Here is a 24,954-nt window from a genome sequence, read left to right as displayed (position 1 = left end):
TGGAGATCAGTGGCTGCTGTCCATGACCCCAGGGATTATCAAATAATCGTGTAACCGATAATATTTGGTGTAGTTACAAGATTATTCAATTACAGGGTATCTAACGTCCCTAGTGCCTACACCCCTCACATACAACCTGTCATTGCCCTTCCCCCCACAGACTCCTGATATCTACCCCTCATATACACCCTGACAGACCCCGTTACTTACACCTCTCTCACACACTCTGACACTGCCCTCCTCTCCTCACAGACCCAAGACCAACATCCCCACACTGCCCTCCCCCAACCCAGGGACAGGCCCCCCCGCCAGCATTTCCCTTTCCCCTGTGACAATGGCCCTAGACACCCTCCACACACTGCAGGGACACCCAGCCCCCCCCCCCCCCCCAGGGCTGGAAGTGATGGACACAGGAAGTGTACACTTGTTTCTATAGCAACCCTTCTGCAGCAGGCACAGAGAGGAGGCGCCTGAGGAACCAACATGCCTACAAATGCTGCTGCGGCTGCTACTCCAGCTGGTGAGCCCGGCTCAGCGTGTGCCCCCTCCCCTCCCAGCACACAGGGTGCTGCTTCTCCCAAGGCTGGAGCCACAGGGTTTATAATGGGGGAGGGGTGGGCAGAGGCAGGGGAGAAGCCGGGTGGAGAGGGAGATTATTCTGACTGATCCTTCTCTTCCCACCCCGCCTGCTCCGTGTAGACTGGCAGCTGTACTCCAGCATCGGGTCATGGCATGACATAGCACAGGGGTGTCATTGCACTCTCATGCAGTGGGTTTCTGCTGCACGACAGATGAAGTGGGTATTTGTTAGTCTCTAAAGTGCCACAGGACGGCTGCTTGTTTTTAAAGTTACAGACTAAGAGAGCTACCTCTCTGAGCTTTGTTAAAAATAGGGTTATGGCATGACCCATAGGTATCAGGACACCTGGGTTCTATTCCTGGCTGTACCAGTGATGACTCTCGGTAAAATGAGCTCACTTTGGGATGTTTTGAGGTTCCTAATTAAAGACTGCAAGTGTCTCAAAGAGTTATGATTGCTATTATACTATCTTTGCTTCTGTGCACTCGGAAATACCCATTTAAAGGTGCAGTGTGGAGCTGATTTAATTTTTTTATTAATTAACAATTCCTGGAAGAGTCAATGTTGTTTCTTCTTCACAAGGTTCATAATGAACCTACTCATTTTTTGATTTTTTTTACCTCAAGAATAATAGTGAAATTGACACCCAGTTGTCACCAGAATGGCCATTGATTTTTTTGTTTACTGAAAACTGGGTTTTCTGTTAATGAAAAATTTCTATAACTGTTTTGATAATGGTTTCAATAAAAATTAATAATATGTAACAAATAGGGGGATAGGTAGGAAGTAGTATAGATGATTAAGAACATAAAAATGGCCATGGGGGATCAGACCAAAGATCCATCTATCCCACTATCCTGTCTTTTGACAGTGGCCAAAAGAGTGAACAGAACAGATAATCATCAGGTGATCCATTCCCCGTTGCCCATTCCTAGATTTTGGCAAACAGAGGCTAAGAACAGCACCTTGCCCATCCTGGATAATAGTCATTGGTGAACCCATCCTCCATGAATTTACATCATTCTTTTTTTAATCCTGTTATAGTCTTGGCCTTCACAACATCCTCTGGCAAAGAGTCCCTCAGATTGATTGTGCATTTTGTGAAGAAATACTTCCTTTTGTTTGTTTTAACTTGATGCCTATTAATTTCATTTGGAGACCCCTAGTTCTTTTGTTTTGAGGAGTAAATAGCACATCCGTATTTATTTTCTCCATTGCAGTTATGATTTTATAGATCTCTAGCATATTGCCTCTTAATTGTTACCTGGAATGTCCTTACCCTTTCACATTGTAGATTTCAGTATATCTGCAGTTTTAGAGGGTCACTGTCCATTCCACAGAAAATGGGAAGTGCAAACTTCTCCCTCTATACCAACTGGATGTTTCCAAGGAAACGTCACAAGTCAAAATTCACCATGTTTGCGAGCCCGTCTGTGTGTTTGCATTATGGAAAAGATTTCATTGCATTAGCATTGTCAAAATGTCAACATGTCCTTCATGTGGGACAGATTTTTAACTGCTGTCAATCAGTACAGTTCCACTAAATTCTGTTGGGTTACTGTACTAAAAATACTGATGACACTGCCTCTGAAAATAAACAAACAAAAACAAACAATCCTTCCCCAAAACAAAACAAATTCCCCAAAGCTACGAATCAGAAAATAAATGCCCAAGATTTTTCAGGCTTCAACCATCTTTTTGTTCTGTGCTTGTACAGCACCTAATGCAGTGGAGCTCTGGGTCCATAAGTGAGGCTTCTCAGTGCCACCGCAATACAAATAAATAACTAACAATGATGTGGGGAGACAGAGAGAGGAAAACACTTGTTAGGGACATTCATGCACTTTTTACATAAATTGCTTCATACTTTTCCCAATAATACTTAGCATGCATATGTTTTAACATCTCAAATTGCTTTACAGTGTTGAGGAAGTATTATTATTCCTACTTTGCACAGGGAGAGATTGAGGCATAAATTGGTCAAGGCCCACATTTTGAAACGTATGTGATCTGTAGCATTGGACCCTATATCTGTGAGGATATTCATCACCTTGACAAACCAATGAAATAACACAATAGTGTGAAGATGGTTCTTTGTTGTCATCTTATTAATCATTCTGAGTTACTTTTAAACTTAGCTGTCTGAAGTTAACTCTCTGTAACCATACAAGGGGGCTTGTTAGCAGATCATTTATTTAGGTTTTCAAATTTTGGCCCTAAAAGTGTATCTACACTGCACCCTTATCTCGAAACAAGCTACGCACATTGCATAGCTTATGTTGAGTTAATTTTGAAATAGTTTATTTCGTAATTTGGCACTGTCTATACAGTGCCAAATTTAGAAATAAACCGCTATTCTGAAATGTCCCTTAATCCCCATGGAATGAGATTTATAGGGATGTCTGAATAGCGTGCCCATTATTTCAAAAGATATTTTAAAATAATGGGAGCACTGTCAAGACATGGAATAGCTATTTCAGGATACAGGAAGTATCCTGAAATAGCGCCACAGTGTAGACATACTGTAAGTGACTTAAATGGTAGCAGGATGTCAGGCCATAATGACAAGGTGATGGCTATCAAAAAAATACCATAGGTATTCGTAATAGCGAGCAACACAGAATAATTAATGAGGCAGTGTAGTCTAGTGGATTATGCACTGGACTGGATTTTATTCCTGGCTCCTCTGATGGATGACCTTGGACTTGTCTCTTTGTGTCTCAGCTTCTCCATCTGAAAAATGGGGATATTGATATTCTTTGCAAAGTACTTTGAGAACTGCTAATGATAAACACCATAAGAGCTAGGCATTATTATTGGACAAAGAATCACTTTCTATAGTAATCATCATTCCAGTAGCAAAATGTACTAAAGGATAACCCAATGTTTCTGTAGGTTTGACAATGTGATAAGGATCCTCACACACATACCATCCAGTTCCACAGCCCCTATTCTGAAAAAGTTAATATTGGCTATTAGGGATGGGGAGTTTTGTCAGAGTAAAGATCAGATTTATTTTATTACTGATAGGCATCTTCAGAACTAATAAATGTTTCCATGTCCACATCTTCTAATTCATTCCATGTTTCATATCTCCACAATGCAATTCAAGTGGTTAATGACCTATTGGTATTCTTCAACAGTTGTCAAGAAGAAGCCAAATCATGCTAACATATATGAGGCAGTGAAAGCCGGTGATGTAGAACAACTTGCATCAATGGTGAAAAGTGGAGCCAGTATTAATGAGGTGGATTTAGTACATAAATTTACACCTTTGCACTGGGCAGCACACTCTGGAAGCCTGGAGGTAAAACAGATTTTTAGATCAGGGGCACAACAGTGTTCTTACAAATCAATGCTTTTCAGGATTGGAGAGACTGAACATAGCTTGACTGAATCAATAATCTCTTTTATTTATTGCTTAGTAAATCCATTCAGCATTAGTAAAGCAGGAACGTATTATGATGACTATACAATTTAAATATGATGCAGAAAATAATATATTAATATGTTATTATTTTTCAGTTTTCTAGACTTATTGTGTCTTTCTCATTCCCTAGACACCTTGGCTGTGTCCAGACTCAGGGGTTTTTTCGGAAAAGTAGCCTTTTTCCGAAAAAACTTCCCCTGCGTCCAGACTCAAGCCGCGTTCTTTCGAAATTAAATCGAAAGAACGTGGCTTTTCTTTCGATGGCGGTAAACCTCATTTCACGAGGAAGAACGCCTTCTTTCGAAAGTTCCTCTTTCGAAAGAAGGCGTTCTTCAATGTAAATAGGGCTTCTTCAAAAGAGAGCATCCAGACTCACTGGATGCTTTCTTTCGAAAAAGCAAGCCGCTTTTTCGAAAGTTCAACGTGCAGTCTAGACGCTCTCTTTCAAAAGAGGTTCTTTCGAAAGTATCTTTCGAAAGAGCCTCTTTCGAAAGAGGCTTGCAGTCTAGACATAGCCCTTATATGTGTTCAGCACCACAGGATTTCTCAGTATGTTTCAGAACAATGCACAGGAGACTTTCCCAGTTCTAACCTAGGCTCCAATTATAGCAGTGGGGAAACCTTTTTTTTGTTTGGGGGCCACTGGCCTGCTGAAAAATCAGTCGGGGCCCACACACAAGTGAGAAGCAAAAAACAAAACAAAACAAAACAAAAAACCTCCAACCCACAAAAAAAATCGAAATCCTCACTGACATGGCCCCTGAGAAGGAGAAAGACACTCTCCAAAGTCCCCTCACACAGCAGAGTGTGTGTGTGGGGCAGCCTAGTAGATTTTGTGGAGGAAGTGGGGGCAGTGGAGCTGGAGAGCCAGCCTAGACTCCCCAGTGCGAGGGGGCCCTGAGCCTGGGAGGATGGATCCAGGCAAGCCCCTGATTTATACCTTCCTTCATCCCTCAAGTAACTGGCCCAGTCTTCTTCCCCCCATTTTAGGGAAAGCAGAGGGAAATATGTAAGATTTACAGCAGGTTCTAAAGGTAATCAAAACTGGGCTTTGGCCAACTAGATGAAAAGGGAATTAAAGATTCCAACTGAAAACTTTGAGACTAATTCAGTGCCCTTTGATATCAATGGAATGTCAGTTTGAGTACATCAGATGACTGGAAAAGGACTTGACAGGACTGTAACCATTCAGGGTTTTACAGGTCAAAATCAGCACTTTGTGATCCATAAATCAGTTGACAACCTCTTCATCAGTATTATGAGCTTCCATTCGGAACAAGCTGCTGTGTCATATTGTAGCCCCATGTGGAAGGCACTGTAGCAATCTAACCTTGAAACAACAAACTGTGGTAAAATCAATATGCCAAAGGAAACTTCTTGCTAAATGCAAATAATAATAAGTACATTGCTGCTTTTCAGATGTCCAGAAACCTCCAGGGATCTAGCAAGACCCCAGGTTGTGATCTTTAGAACCAATTGTGGGCATATTCCATTAATCTGGGATGTTCCTGTAATTTCTGCTATTTTTCCAATGATTCTCCCCCCGGGCAAGTCAGGTTGTAGTCTTGTTTGGCTTGAGTTACGGAGACAATAGGGGAACCAGTGACAGAACCTCTCTTAAATTGTTGCCGGAGAAAAGACATGCTTGGGTCTGCATTAGTAAGCTATTGGCACATTTCTTGGATGGATGAAGGAATGAAGCTGTAGCTTCCTAATGCAGCAGCACCTTAATAATGGATGCCCTGTTGTGGTCTATTGTAATAATAGAGAAGTCTGATAATACTTTCAAATATAATGTCAATGGATAACTTGCAGTGAACGCTGTTAGAATTGTATATTGGATCAATGCTGATAACTTATATTTAAAACAAATATGAATGTCTTTGTTTTGATTGGTAGTGTCTTCACTGGCTGCTCTGGCATGGAGCTGATATAACAGCTTTAGCTATAAGAGACTGGACAGCAGCTCACCTCGCTGCTATCAGAGGTCATGATGCTTGTATGCAGGTAAGCATAAATATTTACATCAAAAGTAAATAGGGCAGATCCTTACCCATTGTGAAATGGTGCAATTCACATCAGCTGAGAAACTGCTCCAGAATCTGGAAAAGAAGTTATAACAAGATTCATACAGTATACCATAGTGGGGTTTTCAAAGCTGCATAGGAGATTTAGATGTTAACTGGATATCTATATCCCTTAGATGCCTTTGGAAACCTTAACTAGATATTTTCAGAATTAAAAACTCATCTGATTATAAATAACACAAAAATAGATGTACCTATACATTATTATTATTTTATTATGTTCTTTATTGTTTCTATAGTGATAGTGTCTGTGAGCCTCAGTCATGGATCAGGATCTCATTGTGCTAGCTGCTGTATAAACCCAGAATGTAAATATCCCAAGAGCTCTCTATCCCAAGAGCTTATGATCTAAGAGCAGGGCAAGAGACAACAGGCAGACACAAGAAGGGGGAGCACAATATATTGCACACATCACTATGATAAAAGACAACATCCATGAACATATTTAATACTCCTTCCTACTTCACTCAGAAATTACCCTGCTTCTTGTAACTTGAAACAACATTTGCCCTTTAATTTTGTAAACTGAATTTCTGTGTTGCAATTATTTAGGCTCTTGTAATAAATGGATTAAACCTAACAGCTCAAGATGACAGAGGATGCACTCCATCACACCTAGCTGCGGCCCATGGACAGTCATACACTTTACAAACCATACTCCGGAGTGGAATGGTGAGGAGATTTTATCTTCAGAGGAGATTTTTTTTATTTTATTTTGAGACATGGTACATTTGCATATATCCATTACAAATCCCTATAGCAGGGCCAAATCACAGTAAAGTTTTGCAAACAAAAACTTCCATTGATTTGATGGGTCTTAGGACTGCAGCATTTGATTTGTAGCTTAATTATGATCTGTGTGCTATTTCTGAGGCACATAAGGAAAATGATCCAAGAATGTACAGAGAAATAATATTTTGGAAAAGCAGAACATTTCATTAGCTGATAAGGACTTTGCTAAATGGAGACCAGAAGTTTTAATTACTATGATCTTTTTCAGAAATGGTACTTTTTAGTTTTCAAAAATTTAGACTTTTTAGCTTTCAAAAATTATATGTAACATTGTGAGTAACATCATGGCCAAATTATGTCAAAAAATGTAATATTTAGATAATGTATTTGTGTTTTGATATTTTAAATAAAACAAAACTTAGAGGGAAAGTATATATCTATATGCCTATACATGGGAATAATTTATTCACAGCATTTTTATTTAAGGTAACTCAGAATTTAAATAGTGTTTCATAAATGTTTTCGATACCTACTATGAATACCTGATTTTTTTTTACAAATGTAATCAGAGATATACATATTGCTTCCACTGAAATGTAAAGCAACTAAATAAATGAACTTGCTTCTTTAATTCTAGGATGCAAATGTTTCAGATAAGAATGAGTGGAAGCCAGTCCATTATGCCGCTTTTCATGGTCGCTTGGGTTGTTTGCAGCTTCTTGTTAGATGGGGAGCTAGTATAAATGACGTGGATAACAATGGAAATCTTCCAGGTACCTTGGGGAAAAAAGTCTACAGCTCTAACTTTTGGCTTTTAGTTGCTCTGTGATGTGACTAACAAATTACAAGTAATGTATACTAGCAATATTTGCTAATAGATTTCATGTAGTTGCCACAGTTATGTTCTAAGGGTTGGGGGAATTTATGTTATGAAACACTGATGCATGGAAATTGTTAGCTAATGCTGGCTTCTTTTAATGACAACCAGTGGTGAGTTTCATTAAACATATTCTATGGCACTTTCTCATTCATATACCCAAAGTTGCAACTATTGGGCTTCATTCTGAACTTGGTGACACTTGGATAAGTCTAGAGTACCCCAGTGACTTTAAGGGAGTTATTTCAGCTTTACATTTGACTGAGAAGAGATTTTGGCCTATCTGCTTTTTTTCCCAATTTTGTCTCTTCCCCATCCCTTACTCTTCATCCAAATCCCATTCTCATCACGTACGAAGTTTCAGTCTTTATTTCTCAGGTGTCTCATCCCAGTGCTAGTCTCCTTGCTCACCAAATCTTAGGCCTTGTCCAGACAAACAACTAATGCACAGCATGCTGGGGTATAAATATGTATTGCTCTAGCATGTTGCATACTAACAGCCATATGGCCATTGCTGCTGCACACTAAAAATTCCCTAGTGCACTATGATCTACTCTTCTTTGAAACAGAAGTAGGTCAAAGTGCATGACCGCAGAGTCCACACTGACTGGTAGTGCATGACAGGCAAGTGTGAGGTAGATTTATACCCCATCTTGCCATGCACTGGTCATTGAGAAAAGCCTCCAGTCTCACTCCTTCAAAATAGCTGTCCCAGTCTCCCCAGCTTTCAGTCCCCTTGTCCAACTAGCCCCAGTCTTCCATTACCTGGTCTACATCTGATCTGTCTCTCTCCTCACCCAAACCTCAACTCACTTCCTGCACACACATTCCTAATGCTTTCCTGCTCCCAGTCTTCCTCCCTGGCTCCTCATCAAATATTACTGTCATTCCCTGGAAGCTCCTTTTCCCAGGCTCTTGGTCCAGTCAGTCTATTTTGTCTCCCCTTCCAGGCTCCTTGTGTCAGTCTATTTGTCCTGTCCTTCCCTCAGGTCTCACTCTTCTCCTTTTCACATTGAATTAGGCAGCTTCCTCCTCTACATTGTCTTGGCCCAATGGTGAGGAGTCACTGGGTGCACAGGAAAAAGTCTCCCTGTTCTCTATTCAGGTGTCTGGACCTAGAATCGGCTAGGCCTGCAGCAGCCCAGAGCTGCAATTGCAGAGAAAGCCCTGCTCAGCCCTGGATGGGAACACGCCCACTACGGACAGAATCTCAGGAAATGTAGCTGATAAAATCTAGGAAGACTGAGGAAACTGCCATTTTTCTAGGCTTATAACTTGGCCAGATTGGAGGAAGGGGGAGGGTAGAGCAAGTCTGCTGGGATGGCGAAAGGCACATCCCTGACACAAAGGTCACCTATTTCCCTAATTTTGAATTGCTTGCTCCAAAGTGTGGGAGAGCCAGACCTCTTCAAAGGAAAGGTTAACAGAATTTGTTAAAAGGGAAAAACAACATAATTTGGCTGAAATTAATAACAACAAAAAATCAGCGTGAGGCAGATGCCTGGCATAGAAAATATCAGCCTAAACGGTTGAAGTTTGGCAAAATTGTAAGCAACTGAAAATAGGATCTTATAATGGGAAGTATCAGACCACTTCGATATAATACAAAAATCGGTACCTAACAGTAAGAATATAGATGTTGAATTCACATCTCTGGGAAAGTCTGCAACTGGTGGAATGCAATCCTGACTCCACTAGAGCTAATGGCAAAACTCCCATTGACTTCAACAGAGCTGTGATTTCATTCTTTAAATTCTGGCCTTATGCAGCATGCATTTTTGAAATCTGCACAAGTCAGCCTGCCTCAGAGCCTCATAGAATTTGCATGGAGTGGGAGGTTGTGCATTATTAGTTAAATAGTGCTTTTAGTTTATACATAGTAAATACATTAGTGGTGCTTGAAATGGGTATAATGTTTTAGCCATAGGATTCTTAACTGAAGAGAAATGAACTTTCTTTACACTAATGGACTTTACAGAGAAATATTCAATCTTTCTGTAGCATATCAGCCATACTAAAAAAAATAATTCATGCAGTGACATTAAGTAATTAATAAGTGCTTATTTGAGTTTCAGTTCCTTCTTCCCATTTTCCACTGATGGGAATGGAAAATACTACATGTGTTTTTCACTTCCATAGCTCATTTCATTATGGCTATCCATGCTCTTTACAAATATTAAAAATAAAGATGTACCTGTACCCTGTAATATTAATAAAGTAACATGTAACCCACCGTAACAAAAGAATCACTTTTGGGGTAGAACATAACAGCTGCTGTGCACAGCATTGCTACACAATTCAACACAGAAAGTGAATTCCCTAAGGTATTCTGTATAGAAATTAAATTATAGGGGACATTTAGGGAAGCAAAGTGTAATTATTTACTTTTTAATAGGACTTTCCATCTGTAGATCTCAAAGTACTTTACAAAGGAGCATAACTATTACTGTCCCCAGACTATAGATGGGAAAACTAAGGCATGGGGCAGTGAAGTGGCTTGCTCAAGGTTGCACAGAAGGTCAGAGGGTACAGAGCCAAGGTTCCCTAGCTCTGGACTTAGTGTCGCATCCACTGGACCATACTGCCTCCACCTGAACTGGAATTTGGCTAGGACAAGGTTAAATATCTCCTCTCACTAAACTGGTAGTGGATTTTCAGCAGCCACGGGTGTTCAAGATTCAGGCTGGTGTTCATCCAAAAGATCGCATCCCCACAGCTCATTGTCCCAGTGGCTGAAGTAATATGTTTGATCACTCACATGCCCCAACTCATGGAGAAAGAAAGATGGCAGGATCATCTCAACAGTGGATCTTCCATTTCTATTGTCCTTAACCAGCCTTTTGCTGATTCCCATGCACTGGGCAAGGACTGAGCACCCATGGGCGGTCAGTGCAGCTGGAGCTGGGGTAGGCAGGCTCACAGCCCCACCGACAGCCCCGCCCCCTGCTGAGGCCCTGGGGAGGAGAAGAGCGCTTGCGTGCACATGCGGCTCAGTCTCCCCAGAGCAGGGAGGGAAGAGGCCATGCAGCTGGCCCAAGGCAGCCGCCCAACCCTCCCTGGAGCAGAGAGGGCAGGTGCAGGGAGCAGCAACACTCCATCCCCAGAACGCCTACAGCAGGTGTTCTGGGGGCAGAGTGTGGGTGGGGTCAGGCTGGTGGTTTGGGAAGGCAAAGCCTTCCCCTGCCTAAGCCACCAGATGCCCATGTGAGTGCCTCTAATCCAGCCTCTTAGACTCATATCCCCACTTCTGGTGCAGTAATACATGTCTGGAGAGCCTTCCTCACAGTGCGTATGATGGGATGGGGGCTGGATTTGGGTCTTGGTGGTATTTGTAAATACCATATCTGAATGAAAATAACAATGGGCAAGATGTTATGTTACTCACTCTGAGCTTTAGAGTGGAAATTTACTACTAATGGTTAAACTGTTCCAAACCTTAGTTCCTTTGAATGTGGGAACTCTCAGAAACAAGATGTACGTTCTGTTAAGGAATGTTATATACGAATTGCTGCTAGATACAATTAGGATAAAAATATTTATATCACTATCGTCTAATGCTATTGGTTGAATATCACTCAGTGTTTTTGTGGCTGGTATAAGAGGATCTTGTATTTTGAAAAATAGGTGTGAAATTAGATTTATCTTTTGTTTGTTATAAATTGCTTCACTATGTATGTAAAATTAAATAAACTGAATTAAGTCACACTTTGGAGCAGATTCAAAGCAGCTGAGAAGCTGTTCTCTGGACTGTGAGATATTAATTCTCATGTTTCTGTATTGTACTGTTTTGGCTTTGATTAATAAAACCTGGATAAGCCTTAGTTAGCTGACATCTAATCAATAGTCTAAATCTGACCCTAACAGTAGTCTTTGTACAGTAAATCTTGGCTAAGTGACTCTTCATTTGGCAGGTGACAATGCTCAGGTTTAATATTGCCATGTTCTTCCTTTGTGCCATAGCTCATCTGGCAGCAATGGAGGGCCACCTGCATTGTTTTAAGTTCTTGGTTAGTAAAATGACCAGTGTGTCTCACACTTTGAAAGCCAGGAATGACCATGGTGAGACCCCAAAGGATTTGGCACAGAGGTTCTATAAGGATAATATCTTGCAGTACATTGGCAGAGTGGAAGAGGAGAGAGATCATCCAGAAGAAGAGGAAAGTGAGTAGGACCCTGAAATTAGATTCAGAGATACTAGCTTTTAAAACAACAATAACAAAAAATTCCACAACGCAACACTAACCCTGTCAAAATGATCGTTGCAAATGACCTGAACTTTGATTCAGATAATCAACACTGACTTTCAGTTAGCACTGTGATGGATAGGAGGAGTGCTGGCCTGCTAAAGGGTTAGACTCAGACTACATCTTGACTATGGGTCGCGTCCAGGCAACGTGTCTGCTTTTCTGCTTTTTTTTGTGGAAGAGCAGATGTGCTCTTTTGGAAGCCCTGTCTTCCTCCTTCCATGAGGAAGAAAGGCTCTTCCGAAAGAGGAGGTTTTTCCGAAATTTGGCCCAGTGTAGATGGGCCATATTTCGGAAAAGCCTTTTCTGACAAAACTGTCGGAAAAAGGTACACAAATTGTGGAGTGCAATTTGTGTACCTTTTTCTGATGAAACATTGTAGTCTAGACATAGCCTCAGGTAGCTAAGGCTATTGTTGGCACGGAACCAGACGAACCATTGTGCTGAAATTTGAATTGCATGTAGATACCCTGCCTGCTCTTCCTTTGTTGACTTCTAAGTTAAGGGCTGGAGGGAGCAACATGCAGTAATCAGAATTACCAAGCCTACAAAGAATATTGGGCATAGAAGTGGACTGAACCAGAAAGGGATTGTGAGTAAATAAAGGGAAAAGGTATATTTAGTCACAATAGGGATATTTTTCTTTGTTTTTGTTGTTTGGTTAAACTTCTCTGTGTGAACTTATGCCTTCTCTCCCCCATTTGCTATCTAAGCGATGTTCTCTATGTTTGCTTTATCAAGTATATCTTTTTTTTCTTGTTAATAAAATCATTTTTTAAGGTGATGATTTGATTCTTATGTCCTGGAAAGGAACAGGGGCTCTGTGTGAGTGTGTATCTGCCTGCCTAAGATGAGCGGTCAGCTACCAGAGACTGCAGCTTGTTTCTCTCTTTTCTTTTTTCAAGCTCTTTTTGGGCAAAAACTTTGGGTACCCCTGGGGAAGGAATTCAAGTGTTCCCTCCTGTTTTTTTAGGATGAAATCAATCATGGTGGCAGCTTTTTGGGCTTTTTTCTCTGAGCCAGTGCATCTGTGACTCTGGTGAGGTTTTTTTTTGTAAGCAAAGTCTATAGAAGCAAGGTATTCAGGGTCTTTGTAGGCCCCCACCTTCTGCACTTGGAGTGCCAGAGTGGGGAACAGTCCTGACAGGCACAGAATGGATAATCAGTATGAGAAACATCTGAAGCTTCCAATAGTTGTTTCCGTTATTGATATGTAAAGGTTTAGATTTCTAGTTGCGATCTTACACGTGTCATGTGTCTCTAACGTTCTGATAATGAAAACAAAAGCAGCACCACTGTGCTATGCGGTCATTTTGCTTTAGTTATACAAAGCTGTTCACATTTCTCTTAAAATCTGACACATTGCAATGTCCAGAAATGTCAGGCAGTTACATACATAGGACCAGATTTTGATTCCCTTATTAAGTGGAGTAATAACTCATTCTGGCAATAGTCCCATTACAATCAATAGAACTACTTACTAAATAAGGTATTATTCAAGAGCAAGGATAGCAGAAGCTAGCCCATTATTATTTTTCTGAAGGGCAGGCTTGCTTGATTTTTGAATCACATTCCATATCTATTAGTCTTTTCTTTGCAGAAACCTACAAGAAAATAACAACATTGTAAATCCTACATAGGACCCTTGACTTGAAAATAAGAGAACTTCAGTTTCTAGCATTATAAGTCCATTATATTTCAACCAAAGGCATATTTTTGCTACAGAAATATGAAATGAATCTTCTTTCAGTAGAACTAGCAGATGCCTATAGCTAATAACCAAGACATGCTTGGTGAAACCTGTGATGATAGTGCTGAGTTCTGCAGCCATGTTTCAACCAATGAAGAGTGCATTAATCTCACTAACAAGTATGAAATTTCCATGTTTAAATTATTTTTTAGAGAGAGAAACTATGAAAGGCGAGAAAAAATAGCTTGTTTGTCTGCTTATTGGAATTACTGGCCTTTGCTTAGAATCATATCTGTTCCATTTTTCAGATTTAGCATTTCCAGCCCATATTGCTGCCTTCAAAGGGGACTTGGTGATGCTTAGAAGATTGGTGGAAAGTGGTATCATCAATATTAATGAGCGGGATGATAAGGGATCCACTCTCATGCACAAAGGTCAGGAACTGGTGTTGTAGCTCATTACTGTTTGCTATTGACTTGTTCACTTAGTTAAGTGGCTGCTCATCAGGTAAGCTTCATGAAATACAGCATCTCATTTTCCCAAGGGCTCCAAAGGGCAGCCAACAGAGATTATGTACACAAAAACACATATTTGATGGTCATCTTTTTTACATGTCACAAGTTGATGTCTCGATTGTTACTGCTGCACCATCAAGGGTAGCAAGATGTTGCAGTTCATCCTCCAGTTTTTTATTCATGCATTCTCCCACCATTTTTGGTTCTCTGCCTTGCTGTCTTGTAGTCACACTGTGAAGACTGAACTAAGCCAAATTTCTGTCTTATGGCAACCACTCTGGCCATTCCAGTCAGCTGCCTGTTAAGCATAGTCCAGGACCTGCATGCCAGGCTGGTATATAAATGTGTTATATTTGGATACTATCTAGACCAGTGGTTCTCAAACTGTTTCATGGGCCCACTCCATTTTGTTTACCTAAAATCTCTGTAACCACAGAGCCTCACAGCTCCCATTGGCTCTGGTTTGCCATTTCCAGCCAAGGGGAGCTGCGGGAAGTGGTAGGGGTTTGGTTGTGCCAGGGCAATAAGATGTGCCTGGAATGCAATTGTTTCTCAGAACACAGAATAGGAAGGTTCTGCTTGCAGAACTATACTATAAAGACCACAGGGGGCAGCAAGGAGCCAGAGATGGGACATCTGAAATCCCACTGGGACAGCAGGGGGCAGTAGTGGAGAAAGAGACCGCTATCTCTACTATATACTTGAGAGGGTTTGTCTGTTTCTGTGTCTGTCTGTCCCCAGTCAGAGGACATGTCCCCCAACCCTGGCTGTGTCCGCTTTAGTGGCCATGGACAGGCACTTCTCACCTGGCCCCAAGCTGCTGCTCTAAGAGAGGGCTGAGTTTTAGGGAGGAAGGTACAGGGAATGACTCTCCCCTCCCCTCAAGTCATACAGGGATATTGCTGACCTGAGCAACATTGGGTAAATCTTCTAGTGAAACATAAAAGTCAGAAATGAGGAGGATTGGCCTGTAACTTTTACAGAATAGAGGAAATGAAAATAAAAAACAGGCTTATACTTCTGGGTAGAATTTGGTTCATTTGAACTGGTATTTGCATCATGGATTCCTAGTGACATTATAGACCATTCATCTTCAGGGGGTTTTAAGTCATGTTAGGGAAAAGGCATTTTTAATTGTTTATAAAAATGTGCATATAACTGACTTCAGCACAAATTCTTTTCCTCAGCTGCTGGACAAGGGCATATAAACTGCTTGCAATGGTTGATTGAAATGGGAGCTAATTGCGACATTACAAATGACGCTGAAGAAACTCCAAAGGATGTAGCCAAGAGGTAGCAGTTCAGATCTCTGAGCTCTAATTTTTTGACTTCTGCACTTAATGTTCTTCTATCAGTGTAACTCTGCTGATTCAGGTAGTGTTACTCCTGATTTATATTGGTGTAAGTGGCACTCAATGTAGCAGATAACTGTTTCCCATTGGCACTAGCAGTCTCATGCAACTTTGCTCTCATTAATGAACAAGGCATCCCAAATCTTCTGTGATGCTTTTGAGGCACAATGTCCCTATGTTATAGAAAGAGAAACTGAGGCACAGAGTAGTCAGTAAATTTCCGGAAGTCACACAGGAAGTCATCAGCAGAGCTGGACAGAGATAAAAGCAAACTGTCATAGTCCTACCTTCTCTCCTCCAGCTCACTACACACAATGCCTCCTACACTTCCAAGTTGCAATAAAAGACAAAAGAGCTCTTAGCTCCAGACTTGCTTATGGCATGGATTCTTGGGCAGTGATCCAAGCATACATAGCAAGAGGGCTTCACATCCAGGATCTGTTCTCAACTCTGAGCATTTCATTTTTTGGGTACCTTTCCCTTCTGTGTTTTAATAATAGGAATGAAGAATCCCTTCAACCCCAACTCCCAGCAGCAGCAACCTCCAGCCTGAGGCCCCAACCCCCGGCAGTAGCACCCCTCCTGCCTGCCAGGTGGTTCCTCTGGGGCCAGAACAGCTGCCTCCACCCCCCCCCCCTTGCCTCCCGCTATGCTGCTGCACTGCTCTGCTTAGGAGGTGTGCAGGGTAGAAATTTCCTCTGCACACGTACACAAGCGCATAGCTTAGCCTTAGAGGGAACTATGCATACAAGGCGAGATCTAAAAGATGAGCACTGTTTAGTTTTGAAGCTTCAGAGGGGTAGCCAAGTTAGTCTGTAACTGGAAAAACTTAAAAAACAATGAATAGTCTAGCAGCACCTTAAAGACTAACAAAACAGGTAGATGGTATAAGCTCATGATACCATCTACATGTTTTGTTAGTCTTTGAGGTGCTGCTAGACCATTCGTTGTTTTTTATGTTAAGTTTTGAAAAGACATTGAGAGGCGACATGATTGAGTATACAAAGTAATAAATGCTGCAGAAGGCCAGCTGTGCACTCCTGTTTACCCTTAAATATAACACAGGTGCTTATTTGATTAAATTAAAAAGCAATATACATTTAAAATAACTAAATTTCTGCACATCGGTGACTCATAGTAGCACCAGGGAGGTGCATTGCCCCTCTGTGCTCCCACCAAAATTTTAATTGCTAAATGAGGTGCCCTCTCATGCCCCCTCCCTGTTCCTCTTGGTGGCCCTTTCTGTACCTGCTCTCCCGACAGGCACCAGTCACCTATGTTTCTGCACAATTTAGTAAATGGTGCAACTAACTGCCACAGGATATTACCGAGGCAGAAGTGCAGCAGCATCAAAATGGTGCAAAAAACATTTTAGCGGGCCTCAGTCTGCACCAGGCTCCCCTGTGTACATTAAAGCCGCATGTGTATGTCACTGGATATTTCTCTGTGTTATGCAGATTTGCTCATCTGGCAGCTGTGGAGCTTTTGAGCCAGATAACTGAAGGCGATTCTGATGAAGAATTAGATGACAGCGATGTAAAGTTTTTTGACAGACATGGCGTGGAAGGGAGCACAGATGCCACAGAAGATTTAAAACTGGATGAAGCAAAAAAGAGAGATGCACGCAGTAAGTGCTGTCTCTCTTTACTGTTTCTTCTCTTGAACAGGAAGGAAACAAGAAGATCCCCAGGAAAAATATTTTTAGTTGCAGAATTTCTCCCTACTGGTTGCAGAATCTTTTGTCAGTACCAATGAGCTTAAAATACATTGTGGAAATCAAGAAAAATATTTGAATCTTTTTGGAAGTTGGAACAGAAGATAACTTAGAACAGTCTATTTCTGTAAAGCCAGCAAGGATTATTACTTATAGTGTATTTTTGAATGATTTATCAGATGTAGTTTTAAATCTACTAAACAATGGCTATTCTGCTACTTTTTGAAGGAGACTGTTCCACAGTCTAATAGAGCCCACTGCCAAAAAGTATCTCCTAACATTCAGAAAACCCAACCTCCACATCATCATGTTAGCTACTTAGACAACTGTCTGTCTTGCAGTAAGAGCCTACCAAAAGATTGAAGAATTAAAGAAACTTCTAGAAATTGCCTACAGCAACTACAAACAACTGGGGGGAATAACTGTAGAGGAGAGGAAGAAGAAGAAAGAAGAAAGGGAGGCTGAAAAGTAAGATTCAGTTAACTCTGTAATGTTTGTAAAATCTGTGGAGACCCATGGATGGAAGGAGCTAGTAGAGTGTGACATATTTTTGTATTTCTTTATGATGTTTCAAATGCAGTACCTATGTATGGGCAAGAACTTATCAGCTGGCTAGAGCCCTGCTCAGATACAAATATCTACTTGTGGATGAGGATAACTGTGGATAGACATTGGGATCTACAGGGTTCTACTCACAAGAGATGCTGCAGCCACTGGAGAGGAATGTGGTGCTTTTGCACCCAGAAGCCAGTGCCCTGCACCATCAGCCCTCCCAGCTGTGTGGCTATACCACACCCAGCCCCAGTATCTGCTGGCTGGAGATGGCTCTCAGGTGTGACAGGACCACTCCTCTCTTTTGGCTAGTGTCTCTTGGGAGCAGAGCCCTGTGGGTACCAATGTTTATCTGTGGATATCTGCATCCATGGGTAGACGTGTCTACACAAGGCTCTACAGATGGCTCCTAGCTCTACAAACCTCAGCCAAGGCATACTTGGGCGTATAGCGTACTCCATAACGTTTACCTAATTCCCCAGTGCTTACTGTAAAGACATGTTCTGCTAAATGTCCTGAGTTCAAAGGAAGCATCACACTCTCTTGCTATGATTTTGGAATATTAAATGTCGCTGTTACTTTTTGTAGTTATTCCAACTTCCTCCTGGACACCTTGCTACTCACCATTGTCCAAGGCCCAGTTTTAAAGCCCCTGTCTCCTGCTGCCGCTCAGGCAGTTCTCTCTCGGTTTGTGCTACTCCTCTCCTCCACCCTTCTCTTGGGACCCCTCTAGTTTTCAGCCTTTTTGCTGCTGCAGCCTCCACTCTTGCCCTTTCCTCCGACTCTTTGCTGTCTCCACCATCAATTCCTTGCCTCCTCTCAATATCACCCCAGGCTTCACCCCTTTCTTCCCCCCGACTATCCTGTGATCTTGTTCTGGAAAACTGCTGGTGCTCAGGGAGCTACATTGGGATCTGATGAGAGAGAGCTGGTTCAGCTGCTATGGTAAGTGGTGGATCTGGCCAGCAAGAGGATATTTCTCTGAGTAAGGACCCCCCAGCCTTTGGAGGAATGGAGAGGCTGCTTGCACAGATTGTCCCTGTGCAGCCCACAGGGAGTTCTGGGGCAGGTGACGGGTGGATTATAACAAATCAGCTGCCCAGGGGAGTTAGGGCTGGTTTCTTGTGAGCATTGAGGAGAAGGTGTTGCCTCATCTAGGAGCACAGAGTTAGGCAACAGTCCACAGCACCCCACTACAGGGCGGGTGGTCAAGTAAGCATCCATGCTGGACTATGTTCTCTGCTTCAGTTTCTCACCCTTATGATTGAAAGTCCAAATGTCCTATTAACACACCACTCCCCTCTCCTTCTACTGCACCCCATTTACAGTTGCTGTCCTTGGTCAATGAAATCCCAGAGTCTAAAGGGTGTGTTCATGTGAGTTCATCTCCCACCCTGGGATGGGGTATAGGGAAGCCGTGGGGTGGTGCCACTGTTCCCTGCTTTATTGGCTGCTCTCTGTCCCACTGTCACTCTCCACCTCTGCTGGCCCCTGTCCTGCTGCCATCACTCTGCTATTGCAGCCTTGTCACGTTCTGAGGTTTCACCATTTAGCCCAGCTCTCCATGATTTCAGCAGCGAGTAGGGAATCTCACTGCTAGAGCAGGCTGTCTAGTCTTTTTTACTACATCACATCAGGTCTAAGGCCATGTCTACACTACTACTTACGTTGACAAAACTTATGTAGCTCAGGCATGTGAACCACCCCTCCACCTTCTGATAAGTTTTACCAGCATAAGTGGTAATGAGCACAGCGTTATGTTAGTGGGAGAACTTCTCCTACTGACAAAGCTACTGCCGCATGCTGGGATGGTTTATGTCGATGGGAGAGCTCTTTCCCATTGTCATAGAGCAACTACATGAAAGATTTTACAGTGGTGCAGGTGCATTTCTAATGGTATCTGTAGTGTAGACATAGCCTAAATGATTTCAGTTCTGGTGATCATTGAACAGAACTAGGGTTTTCAATTGAGGTAGTCAGTATAAAGGTAATCAGTTCTACCTTTATACAGTGGAGAGATGAAAGGATGGTCAACTAGTGTCTACAACTCCACAGGCAGAGCCCGCACTATCAGATATAAACACCTGGCTCCACCCTCTCTCTTCTTCACCGGCATTTGGTATCCTACCCCTGCTTAGCAAATGAGGTTCCATTTAGGGTGACTAGTCAATCAAGGCAGGCTAAGTACAATTCTGCTGCCCTTTACTCATACAATAATAACATCATATTTAATTACCCCTGCTTTCAATGTCAGTGCTTTCAAGAAGCAATATCATATTGCTTCTATATAAATCCATAGTACGCTCACGTTTTGAATACTTGCATGCAGATCTGATCTCTCCATCTCAAAACAAAGATATATTGGAACTGGAAAAGGTAAAGAAAAGTGCAGCCAAAATGACTATGGTAGGAAACAGCTAAGAGACTGATAAGACCAGGACTTCTTCTCTTTGGAAAGAGATGACTATTAGAGGATATGAAAGAGGTCTATAAAATCATGAGTGGTGTAGAGAAAATAAAGAAGTGTTATGTACTTATAACACAAGAACCAAAGGGGTCACCAAATGAAATTAATAGGCAACATGGTTAAAACAAACAAAAGGAAGTATTCCTTCACAGTCAACCGGTGGAACTCCTTGTCAGAGGATATTGTGAAGGCCAAGACTGAGTTCAAACAAACTCTGGATAAGTTCATAGAGGATACCTAGGATAGGCAGGGATGTAAAACCATACTCCAAAGTGTCCCTAGCCTCTGTTTGCCAGAAGCTGGGAATAGGCAACAGGGAGCAAGGTCAGGTGCTAGCTAATGTGTGTTTCCACAATCCCAAAGAGATGTTACATGCATTGGAACACGAAGCATGTCTCTTTTAAACTCTTCGAAGAAGGAATAAGAGCCTCCGGAAAAGGGCACTTTTTCCGGAGGATCGGGGCCAGTGTAGACGCTCTTTTCCGGCTTTTTTAAAAGCCGGAAAAAAGCGGCGGACATTTTTATTTAAATGCCGTGGGGGATATTTAAATCCCCCGCGCATTTCCCTACTACGACTCATGAAATTTACATGCCCCTTCCGGAAAAGGGGCCAGTGTAGACGTAGCCTATTAGTGGTGAAATAATTATCTTAGCTGATAGAAGACCACCCAGGACTTATGCTGGTTTGGAATGTGGCCTTCCAGGACTTATGCTGGTGTTGGCAGCAGGTGTTGGGGGGCAAATTCTCCTTACTGGAGCAGCAGAAAAGGCAGTGCCAGGTGTTTCACACCTAGGTTTCCTTAAAGCCATCTTGCACTACAGCAATAGGATAGTGCCTGGACCCTTGTTTTGGACCATTACCGAGAAGCAGAGGCAGAAGCTGACAGTTAACAGAATTTCATCAGGCTTGCCTAATTTTTGCATTTGGCAGGATGATTCAGGAGCTGGAGTCCCAGTTGGAATATGAGCGAGTTCGTCGAGAGAAGCTGGAGCATCAGCTGGATGACTATCGAGCGGAGACAAGCCACCTGAAAGAGTGTCTGGAGAAACTGCAACTCACACCCACCACCTCTGGGATGAGCCTCTGCTCTCAGGTGACTGCATATGGAATGCTTGAAAAACACGGGAAGGTATAAGGTTCATTAGTAACATTTAGCTCCATTGCTACAAAGACACCAGCAACATCCGTTGTGTGCATCTGGGTCAGTCTCTCCAAAGACCAAAGAGGATGTGCAGCTAGAAAAGATTGCTCTTTTTTACAGCCACCATTCATTGCCAAATAGGCACACAGCTTCTCTCTTGATGTTAGTATTGGCGATGGGCCTGGGCCTAACACCCAAGATATAAACAACATAGTCATGGTACATATGACCCACAGGATCAGACCACAGCCCATCCTGTCAGGTACTGCTTTGGAAAGTGCAGGAAAAAAGCCAATTCCTCTAGTCCCCAACAACAGCAAAAAATTATGTAGAAGCCCTGGCACATACAACAGAATCTACCCCTTGCTACAGAACTCTGGTCCACAATCCCTGCTTTCTTACACCCCATAGTTTCTAGCCCATGGGCAAAGAAAACCTTTCCCACATAAGCAGAGAATAAATCAATGCTGCCCGTCTACACTGGCAGGGAGTTCTTGCTCAAGAACACTGACATCCTAACACTGCACTGACTGCGCAAGAGGCCAATGTAGACAGGCAATGTTAATTTATTGCGCAAGAAAGCCCGATGGCTAAAATGATCATAGGAGCTTTCTTGTGCAAAAGAGCATCTACACTGGCACGGATGCTTTTGCGCAAAAGCACATCTCTTGCGCAAAGGCACATAGCAGTGTAGACGCTCTCTTGCGCAAATACTTAACACAAAAACTCTTGCATTAAAAGTATTTGCACAAAATCTTGCCAATGTAGACGTAGCCCTGGTGTTTTGTGTGCACATTGCCTGAAACTTGCCAACAAGGTTCCACCTGTATTAATGAACTTAGTTTAATTCTCCCACTGCCCTCTTCTGGCCAGACACTAAAATTACAGCACAGTTGTAGTTAGGAATGTTATTTTCTCAGAAAGGTAGAGCTATGTGAGTCTATATCTGCAAAAACGACAAGGAAGCCTGTGGCACCTTAAAGACTAACAGATTTATTTGGGCATAAGCTTGTGTGGGTAAAAACAACTTCAGATGATGAAATGGTTTTTACCCACAAAAGTTTATGCCCAGATCAATGTTAGAGGCTGAACCTCTGTGGTCTGGGGCTCTGGTCTGGCAACATCTGTGGTTTGGCAGGACTGCAGATGTTGCTGGACCAGAGATCCCCAGAGAGGTTGCCAGTTGCTGGGAGCTCATCCAGTCTGGCAGCACGCAGCCTGCAGGGGCAGAGGCCCAGGGGCAGAGAACCTGGCCAGTAGGCTGGCAACCAGGGCAGGAATGGCTGGTGAGTTATGCTGGCTGGGAGTGGAGCCCTGCCTGCCAGGTGAGCCCTGTGGTTGGAGTCGCAGGGAGCTGGCTGGAAGCAGTATTCTTGCTAATGCTGTATTTTGATAGGGACCTGCCTCAATTTTTGGAGATAGTTCAGGGTCCACTAACATTGAGGGTCTGCTTGACTGCAGTGGTTTAATAAAGACTGCTTAAGCCCCTAGTTTTATTTCATTCTCTAGGGTATGCAGAGATAATGCAATCTCTGAGTACCACCCAAACCCCTCTGCTGCCCCCCACTCAGCAACAGACCTCAGTTAAAGATGCAGAAAAACAAAGCAGGTATTTTTCGAGAGTTCCCAAACAGCTAGAGCTACGTCTACACTGGCAGCTTCTTGTGCAAGAACTGTTTTGTGGAAGAGTTCTTGAGCAAAAAGTCTTCCACAAGAGTGCCTCTACACTGGCATGTGCTTTTGCACAAGAGCATCCATGGCAGCGTAGATGCTCTCTTGTGCAAGAAAGCTCTGATGGCCATTTCAACTATAGGGGCTTCTTGTGCAAGAAATTCATGTTACCTATCTACACTGCCCTCTTGTAGAAGAGCTCTTTCACAAGAGGTCTTATTCCTTGTGGGGAGAGGAATAACTCTTCTGGAAGAAGCCCTGTTTTACAATGCTAGACTGTAAATTTACTTGTGCAAGAACGCGCGTGCAGTGTAGACAGCAGGCAAGTTTTTGTGTAACAACAGTCGTTCTTGTGCAAGAAGCTGCCAGTGTAGACATAGCCCTACAGTATTTTAAGTGCATCTAATGAAAAGTACAAGCTGGAGTTTGAAAGTGAGATTTGGTTGCTAAGGACAAACAAGTGGCATTTAAAAATATACTTGGCAGCTTTCTAGTTTCCTGTGGACAGTACCAAATCATACCAGAGCTGAAGTGAAAGTTCTGCTTAGCTGAAACTGCTACACTTTTTAAGTCTTTACTCCTCTTAAAACTGACAGGAGCAGGAAACTGAATATATATATATATATATATATATGTTAAAGATGTATCTAGCCCAGGAAGGGATTGTTAATAGGGAAGTGGCAACTCTACCTGCTTCAATGTCTCACGTTAGGCAAATAACAGGGGCCAGGCAGAAGCGTAAGATAGTTGGGAGTGAAGACAGTGCTGGCAGGGTATGTGAAGTTAGGTGGAAGGGAAGAAAGAAATTAAAATGAGATATAAGGGTCATGCCAGTGGCTTGTTATCCAAACCACAAGCTCAATAACCAGGTGTGTTAGAATAAGCCATGATCTTGGCTATTACTGCATACTTTATCCTGTAAGACAGTATTTTGTGAATGTTCAAAGGAGTTTGTGATTTAAAATCCTTCCTTGCTATGGAACAGGTATGGGTGAGTGACTGCAGTTTAATGGCTTTATATCCTTTTTTTTAGGAAGGTGAGACTGCCTCTGATTTTGGCAAAGAGAAAAAGAAAATAAAGAAAAAGCCACCATGCAGCCCTGGCGGAGTGTTTGTGAGACGATACTGAGGTGCGAATGGAGAGTTGCTGTTTTGCATCCATCTTGTCAAGAGTGGCAGGCAGACCTAGAGAAGGGCATTCACACGGGATATGCAATGCCTTCCAATACTGTCAGAACAGAGACATATTAGACAGTATTTACATGAGCTAAACAACAAGGGTTATCTTTTATTCCTTTCTGTTTTCAATATACATTCTGATATGGCACTAGAGGGAGTGGAAATGTTATGGAACAGCTCTACCCTGACAGTGGTAGGCTAGCCTCAAGATACTAGTTACATGCATAGAGTATATTTGCAGCTTAATGTTTAACAGCAGGTATGTTTTCTAATCCTTATAGTTTCGACTAGTTATATACCTGGTTTTTTAAATTAGATCTTAAAGCTCAGAAATCCAGTTTTCTAAAATGGAGATTTTTTCCCCTTTCTATACGAGCACACAGAAGTGACTGGTTAGCAAATCATAAGGTAAGTTTTTTCAAATGCTCAAGTTCAATTTTCAGAAGTGAGCTAGGCTCCCAAGTCCCTTTGACTTTCCATGAAAATTAGAAGCTTAGTACTTAAATCACTTTTGAAAGTTTTACCCATAATGGATAAGTGTTTTAGATCAGAAGATATAAATGTGTGAAGTTCTTTCGCAGTGTTGTGCAAACTGAGCCACCCAACCAGGTATTCTTATTTATCCAAACTCTTATGTCTTTCACTATGACATGGACATTGACATCTTTCCAGTCCTATGGCAAAATAATTCAAATGACAAGGAAATGGGATGGGGCAGCTTA

The 24,954-nt window shown here is 42.2% G+C and overlaps 1 protein-coding gene across 1 annotated transcript; it reads left to right on the top strand.

The window, feature by feature from the left end:
* The first annotated feature begins 453 nt into the window (after positions 1-453).
* On the top strand, positions 454-24,493 carry ANKRD42 (ankyrin repeat domain 42). Its single transcript, XM_075919448.2, has 12 exons — positions 454-520; positions 3,724-3,887; positions 5,910-6,017; positions 6,650-6,769; positions 7,467-7,602; positions 11,667-11,867; positions 13,949-14,074; positions 15,343-15,448; positions 16,965-17,134; positions 17,563-17,689; positions 21,172-21,334; positions 24,087-24,493. Exons 1-12 carry the CDS (start codon positions 484-486, stop codon positions 24,180-24,182), a joined length of 1,554 nt encoding a protein of 517 aa, XP_075775563.2. The 5' UTR covers positions 454-483; the 3' UTR covers positions 24,183-24,493.
* The last annotated feature ends 461 nt before the right edge of the window (positions 24,494-24,954 follow it).

This window comes from Pelodiscus sinensis, chromosome 1 (assembly GCF_052426305.1).
Source record: "Pelodiscus sinensis isolate ZL-2025 chromosome 1, ASM5242630v1, whole genome shotgun sequence".
NCBI classification, from domain to species: domain Eukaryota; kingdom Metazoa; phylum Chordata; order Testudines; family Trionychidae; genus Pelodiscus; species Pelodiscus sinensis.
The sequence above is the reverse complement of the archived record's forward strand: the minus strand, read 5'-3'. Positions and strand labels throughout refer to the sequence as shown.

Coding starts and splice junctions, on each gene's coding strand:
- ANKRD42 (XM_075919448.2), top strand. CDS start 484: ATGCCTACAAATGCTGCTGCGGCTGCTACTCCAGCTG. Junction 6,770..7,466: donor CCATACTCCGGAGTGGAATG/GTGAGGAGATTT, acceptor CTTTAATTCTAG/GATGCAAATGTTTCAGATAA. Junction 15,449..16,964: donor CCAAAGGATGTAGCCAAGAG/GTAGCAGTTCAG, acceptor TGTGTTATGCAG/ATTTGCTCATCTGGCAGCTG.